This window comes from Aptenodytes forsteri, unplaced genomic scaffold (genome assembly GCF_000699145.1).
Source record: "Aptenodytes forsteri isolate BGI_AS27 unplaced genomic scaffold, ASM69914v1 Scaffold38, whole genome shotgun sequence".
NCBI lineage: Eukaryota > Metazoa > Chordata > Aves > Sphenisciformes > Spheniscidae > Aptenodytes > Aptenodytes forsteri.
Genome location: NW_008795704.1, coordinates 745,018 through 752,577, shown reverse-complemented (window position 1 = coordinate 752,577; position 7,560 = coordinate 745,018). Strand labels below are relative to the sequence as shown.

Here is a 7,560-nt window from a genome sequence, read left to right as displayed (position 1 = left end):
AGAGATTTAAAATAATTTAAAATATTTATTTAGATGTTTTAAACAAAAAATTGTTTAAAACAATTGTTTTAAACAAAAATTGTTTAAAAAGCCAGCTACTTAAACTCCTAACCCACAAGGGATAATTCAGCCATGAAGCAAACAGGAAATCAACGCCAAAATAATGATACAAGTTGCACATAAACATTATTTTCTTGAAAATTTAATGATTTTTCAGCTAAACAAAAAATGCCATAAAGTGGTCTTGAAATTCTAAAGGCGGAAAACATTGTATACAAACAGATAAATGCTTTCATGTTATCTGCATTACAGAAATATTAAAATTGATATGAATAAGAATGGAAACGTGTAAGCAGCAGGAAGAGAGCACATCATAGATAAAAATATCCCGTGCTGATCACTGGGACAATGTTCAGGACACTGTTTATGTTCAACGCATAAACAACCTGTTGTTCATGCCTCCTCCACCAGAAGGCCTGCGATGCAGTATCATCACAGCACAGATGCCTCATCAGCAGAGGAGCCTGTACTCCGGTAAGACCACCACAGTACAAATGGCTGCCAGTGGAAGATCCTGCAGCCAGGATGGTGGCAAGAAGGTTGCCACGTATTCATGTATGACACTAATTTTCATGTTATCCTGCTGGAAAACAGGCATAGAATCCAAACAAGGAAAAACAGACATTGGGTAAGAACCTGGCACAAGATCAATAGCAGTGGCAGGCAGGAAGATTTGTGTGCAAATGAGTGCGAGTGGGTAAAAATCAACTTGCAGACTTTGTAAATTAATATCCCCTTCCTGTAAGATCTCAGACTGAATTTTATTATGCTAAGTTCCCTGTGTTTGTCATCAGAGTGCTGGAGTACACATGGTAGAACTACACACTGCTATAGCAGAAAATAATGGGTAAGTGCTAACATTTGTGGGTGATTTGCTTGGGACAACATACGAATTCTGATTAGGACCAGATTGTCATGACAGATCTCCCACTGACGGGTTCTTAATTCTGGTAGCAACTGAATGGGTGTCCTTGAAGAGATGACAAGAGCTGCAAAGTGAGGACAGAGAACTTAATTCTTCCACAGAGTTGCAAGGATTAATAATCACGACCTCTTCCTCCTTGCCTCTTGAGGCAACACGTTTCTTCAAGTCTCATCCCTGCCTCTATGTTTGCTACTGCAATAAATCCAAGCATTTTGCTACTGTCATTAAAGCTGATGCGGCTCTGGTACCTGGGCCACGCTTTGCATTGCTCATTGCCTCATCTCTGCCAGTTCTCAGTTTTGTTATCCATTATCAGCTTGTTACCCTAAACTATCTCCACGTTTTCTTTGTATGGCCACCTGAAAACACAACCTCCCATCACCACTGCCTTCAGGCATCCAGTGAACAGGCTGTTATCCTAACCTGGTCATTTAAGGTTTCCAGTAAAAATTCAGTTCTACCAATCTAGCTACAGTGAATTAGGTTCACTAAATGCAAATAACATTCTTAAGCTTTCCTCTAATCTGAAAACTTTGAGGTAAGAACTTCTCAGGAAGATGTAAGCACATAACATAGTGAAGCTACCACCTCCTGCCAGCACTGTAAGAAATAAACACTGCACTTCTCTAGCATCTCTCGTGCCAGGATTCTCAGAATTTCATGGGGCTAAAAAGAAATAATAAAACATAGCAGAAGCAAAAATTATCTACCCTTTCAGTAAAATTGAAGACATTTATTGGGATAACCACAGGAGCAGTACACTGACTCACCGATTTCTCACAAGCGGTTTCATCTATAGGCCCTCCTATTTGTTCCTTGATGAAGTTCATATCTTCTTCCAGGACAAGACCATACGACTTCATGACTTCTTCTAGTTTATTGGAAGCGATCAGGTGCTCAAACATTTTAACAGAAGCAGTTTCATGCTGTGAGAAAAACACACCTAAATGTTGTGTTACAAAGTTTAAGCAACTTTCCTGCAGCGCCACAGCTTTCTCCTCACCCAGCAGCACTGCCTGGCAGGGCACCTGGGCATGGTGGTGTGAAAGTGCAGCACTTGGGTGATTTTCTATTCATTTTGTATCTAACCAAACAGGAAATCACCCTGCCTACAGAGTCCAGAAACACACTCTTCAGCAGAGAGCTGTTAATTTTGTATTTTAACAAACAGCAGTAAAACAGTCACAAAATAACCAAGTCTGCTGTGCAGAAGATTAACAAGTTTACTCAGCTGATTTTGCCTAGTAATTACAAGCAGAGAGAGGCCCCAAAGGACTGTGTTACATTTAATTCACAGCAAACAACCCTTGAAACTCTGTTCAAAGTTCCTGAAAGTTTGAATTCAAAACACTATTAAACATCCTGGCCTTGACCTAAAATCTTAAACTGGAAAGGAAGCTCCCAGCTGGTATTTTGCATCTGTAAAATATATTCTGAAGAAAGCGCGCAATACGCGTTTTAAGGCACAATGCTGGCTTAAATGATCAGTGCAGTCCTAATGAATTCTGCCTCTTCAGAGTCACACTTACAGGCATTGACAAGACTGAGACATTTCATTTCTCCTCTGTGTCACCCAGTGTGACATCTGCAGGAAGAGAACATGCGTACACAAACAGATCTCATGAAAGTACACAGGAGTTCAAGAGCATTTGCACTTTCAGGGAAGAGACGCAGGTGACAAACATCTGCCCTCACTTACTTCTCCCCACACCTCTTTCTGCTTTGCTAGTAAGGCTGCATCTGCTCACAGCCACGCTGAGGGGGCTTACATTCCCCAAACAAACAGTTAAAGAGAACAACAAAGAAATCATCACAAGATTAGGAGACAACATTCTGGTTTTTAATTATGCCATCAAAATGATGCAATAAGAAAAGGCTAGATGATCACTATATTCTCACAAGCACTGGCAGTCTTTAAAGATGAATTATTCTCCCTTTAAAAATTTCAGTTTTCTATTTTTCCTTTAATAGTGAAAAGCCTACCTTCCACTTCAAATCTGGACGAGCGAGTGGAATAAATCTTCCATCAAACATGTGTGAAAATGGCCCATGACCTTAAAAATAGAGATTACACAGGTTTAATCTGAGACACGGTTGTCAGTAAAAATATTTTGAGCAAGCTAAGGATCTGGATTCTCTTGTATTTGACTTGATCTTGACATCATCTATGAGGAAGATTCAGCTATAGTGAGTACACTTTCCTAAGACACCTTAAGTACTACTGCACTTCACATAGCCAGTTCCATTACCTACACCACAGGCAAGTACTGCAGTAACACTGAGAACATTAATTACTCGGTGCCAGCTCTGAAGAAAGTTAGTTATAAAATAATTATAACAATTTTTGAAAGGGCCACTAATTTTCGCTCTGAAAAGTTTTGAGAGACCTGAGGACATCACAGAAGGAAGCGGAGACTTCAGCCACTAATGGCAGAACTCTAAACACCATATGGAAACAAGACAAAAAACAGCTAAGGGTGGCTACAGATTCACCAAGTGGAGTTGCCTCTGCAGACCTACTCCGAACCAAACAGGAACAGATAAATCCTGTCTCGGAATATGGCCACACACTAAGCAGCCCAAAACAGCTCTCACGTTCTGATCTCGCAGCCAGCTTTTCACCCGGGTTAGCTTTCAAAGAGCAACAAGCCATCTCAAGTGCTGCTTACCCAAATCATGACAAAGCCCAGCAATTTCTACACAGAGGATATCTCGCTGGGTTATATCTAGTTCTGGTTGTCTCTCCTTCAGTGCACGAACCAGACATCCTGCTAGGTAGCCCACCCTGTTGCAGGAAAAAAAAAAGAAAAAAAAATTGAATATAGTAGTGTTTTAGGCTGAACAGAAGAAGAGCAGTTCACCTATTCTATTTTGCTCCATTAAGTCACAGCCTTTGTCTGAGACAGACAAACTATTTCCTGTAGCAGAGTTTTAGTCATCAGTAACACATTTGAAAGCAGAAAAGCATGAGATACCATGCCCAAAACATGGTGACAACAGCATCCTGCAGTATTTCGTAATGCACAATCACGGAGTAACTGTGTAAGCAAACAGCAGTGCGTTATTGACAGTGTGCATCTTGAAGCACCACAGCTTACACATCATCCTTTGACTTCCAGTCAGTGCAACTGCAAAGGCCCACAACAGTCACCAAAGCATTTTGTTCTTCTTTCAAATGGCTATTTTAACAGTAGCTTATGACAATTATTTCCCTTCCTTTCATTCATTTTAGATTTGACATTTAATTTCACTGAATGGGACCCTCTGTTCTCGTGATACAAAAACAGCAGAAATGAACATACGGCACATACTCCTATAAACTGTTTACAAGCTCTACACCAACTTCCTTTTCTACTTGCCTCAATAGTCCCCCTTGCAGAACATCTTAAAAGAAGACAAGGTTTTATATGACGAGGTAGTAGCTTTTATTAGACCAGACTTTACTGTTTGGTGTTTTTTTACTAGACCAATAAGCACACAAAGCTCACTTCTTCTATTTTAACACTGTAGAAATCTTTAAAATGATATACAGATTGAGAACAACTGTCCTAAGTTTAACTATATAGATTAATTGAACTGTTTAGAAGAAAAGGTTGTTAATACCACTGGAGTTTTCAGACTCCTGTGGTGAAAGCTTTGGTTATATTCCCCACATTTTTGTCTTTTCAGGTTTACCAGATGCAATCAATTCCAGCTTGCCTCACTGATTTGACACTTTTGCAATAGCCATTTGCGTCTTGTTAGTGTCACGGAGCAGGGGCAGAAACCAGACTTACTTCACAATATTTCAGCACTAACAAAAGCAACTTTAGGCTGGCCAGATCACCTGAATAAAAACCATTGACTAGTTCAATTTCTCTGCACCTTGGCATATACCTTTAAAACAAGCTTAAATCTGTCATTAATCAGCTTCTCTGTGGAGTGTGAATGACCTAGCCACACTCTGGGAATCCTTGTGTCCATCGTCTGTTTTTGTTTAACTTATATTACAGCTAACAGCCTGACAATCTGCCATCGATTGCATAAAGCACACGTAACTACAAATGCAAATATTACAGATAAAATGGGTTTTAGCTGTGCTGGACAATATAGGGGGATCACAACTGTCTGGCAAGTCATTTATAGCAGCCCTGGTACCCTTCCCAGGTTTATGCTTTAAAACTCAAATTTTGACCAGGGAGAACATAAAGCACTCACAGTTTTTAATTAACATTATCATTAGAAGAAGAAGGGCCAGGGGAGGAAATCTAACATTGATCCACCTTGTAGGTTTCTTTATCTGTCTTTATTAAATCAAGTTCAAGGGAACAGCCCATAATCACACAGGATATCGAGGAACATTTGAGAGACCAACAATGCCACCATAGCAGTTTTACCAATGCTCAAAGACAGCGATGCCCCTTGGCTGGCACTCCACGTTAGCAGAACCAAACTCGGGGAAATCCAAATGCAAGAGATGTGCATGCAAGACAACATCACCTTACCCTATAGAGTGTTCAAAGCGGTTGTGAGAGGCTCCTGGAAAAACGAAGTAAGTGCCACCCAGCTGCTTAATGTATCTGAGGCGCTGAAACTGAGGTGTGTCGATGATACGAACAAGAAGGGGATGTATTTCAATGTGCCCATGAATTGGATCGTTAAAAACCTACAAAAGCCAAACAATAGTTTAATTAACATTTAAAATTTGACTTTGAAAAGAAACGGGCACCAAGGTAAAGGATATCTAGAATGGTCAGGTATTTGGTGGGAGAGGTCCCCATGAATTGGATCGTTAAAAACCTACAAAAGCCAAACAATAGTTTAATTAACATTTAAATTTGACTTTGAAAAGAAACGGGCACCAAGGTAAAGGATATCTAGAATGGTCAGTATTTGGTGGTTTTTTTTTTTCCCCCCCCCCCCCAGCCATATCCTGCCTACCCTATATCAAGATTTATTTTGGAGAACTACTTAAGCATGACATCAAAAAAGACAAAGCTGCATATTTCAGAGGGCAAGGGAATTAAGTAAAAATCTCTAAGAATGTTATCTGCACCTGTGTAATTCCAAAACTTAACACTTGAGAAAACCACTCTCTCTATTAATCTGCTATTCCAGTTAAAGCGGGATACTGCAATAATTGGATATCTCAGACATGAAGTGTTTGATTTGACATTGTTCATGTTTTTTAAAATCAAGTGAAATTTTGCAGAGTGAAAATTATGATTCTTACCTTTTTCATAACACAAAATGCAAAACCTAAGATAACTGAAATATGAAAGAAGTACTCCCTGATCATCCCTTAGCATGCATTTTAAGAGACATCTGAGTAACTACAGTGACTTACTAGAGAAGATAAACACACACATTTAATCCTTGCCTCAAAACAGCAGATAAAACCATTTCATCACACACATATCTTTGTAAAATATTAAGGCAAATAAGGTTTTCCTGTGTTCTCTCTACTCTCGGTCACTGAGCTGACAGGGCTCTAGCAGATGTGCAGACTACTAAGGAACGCGTGCAGCCCTGGCCGGAGTTAAACCAACATACACCACTGTGAGAAACGGCTGGACATGGCAAACAGTGGAAGTGAGAAGGAGTCTGTCAACCCAGGCCTGGGGCTAAACTAAGAAAAAAAAAAGGGGGGGGATCCTCTACACAGGGAGATGTGAGAGGGGAGCTTCTCAACACATTTCAAACACCTCATCTGCTCATTCAATCTCTCACAACCGCCAGGTGCCCACATCAAGCTCTTAGCTGATGATTTTAACAATTCTTCTGGTAAATGTGGTTTTTCAAAGACCACCCACTATGAAGGAGAAGGGCTCGGAGCTTGCTGCTCTGCAAAGGAAAGACACCACCGCAGCACCAGCTGGCACCACCAAGCCAAAAGGAGAGGAGGCAGAGAGACAGCGAGACAGACAGCGCTGCAAAGCGCCAGCAGGGCCCTGGAAGCGGTGTCCTCCCGACGGGGCGCTGGGGCTACCTTCATTATGTCCACGTGCTGCTGTCTCAGTTTGTTCAGGCAGGCCAGCACTTTCAGTCTCTCAGCTGGGAGGCTAGAAAGGAAAAAAAAAAAGACAGCGAGAGCAAAGTTTGCAATGCATTTCCCTTTACAATTTGCAGTACATACGGAATTACTTGTGCAAGTTCATATTACTCCGATATTTGTTGACTCTTACAGAAGTACGTATTTCTGTAGCTTTTTCAGAAAAATATTGAAAGCATTTATCCTTCTAAAGTTAAGTATAGAAGGAAGAGAACAAACAGCTACAGAAGTTGTCTGTAAAACAGTGTAAGTGCTTCTCCCTCTTATACAGAACCGAGAAATAGAAACACCAGGAAATACACAATTTTTTTAATCAATTTCTTTTAGGTAAAGTCGCATTTGGGGATAAGTCCTTTAAGTTTATGGGAAGGACAACATGCAGTGCCTGAATAACTGACATTTTTTAAAGTTGAAAAATTCCTTAAACTAAAACGTCAAAGCCCAATAAACGATTGTCGTGGTTTAACCCCAGTCGGCAACTAAGCCCCACACAGCCGCTTGCTCACCCTCCCCCCCCACCCCGGGCGGCTGGGGGGGGGGGAAC

At 40.7% G+C, this 7,560-nt stretch overlaps 1 protein-coding gene across 1 annotated transcript in view; it reads right to left on the bottom strand.

The window, feature by feature from the left end:
- SAMHD1 (SAM and HD domain containing deoxynucleoside triphosphate triphosphohydrolase 1) overlaps positions 1-7,122 on the bottom strand; it is a 22,598-nt gene extending 15,476 nt beyond the window's left edge. Inside the window, exons 1-6 of the mRNA XM_009283269.1 lie at positions 7,109-7,122; positions 6,954-7,026; positions 5,470-5,630; positions 3,655-3,770; positions 2,969-3,039; positions 1,756-1,911 (exon numbers count right to left, since the gene is read on the bottom strand). Of these exons, the coding sequence (XP_009281544.1) occupies positions 1,756-1,911; positions 2,969-3,039; positions 3,655-3,770; positions 5,470-5,630; positions 6,954-7,026; positions 7,109-7,122 (591 nt within the window). The remainder of the gene's footprint in view (positions 1-1,755; positions 1,912-2,968; positions 3,040-3,654; positions 3,771-5,469; positions 5,631-6,953; positions 7,027-7,108) is intronic.
- Positions 7,123-7,560: the final 438 nt, after the last annotated feature.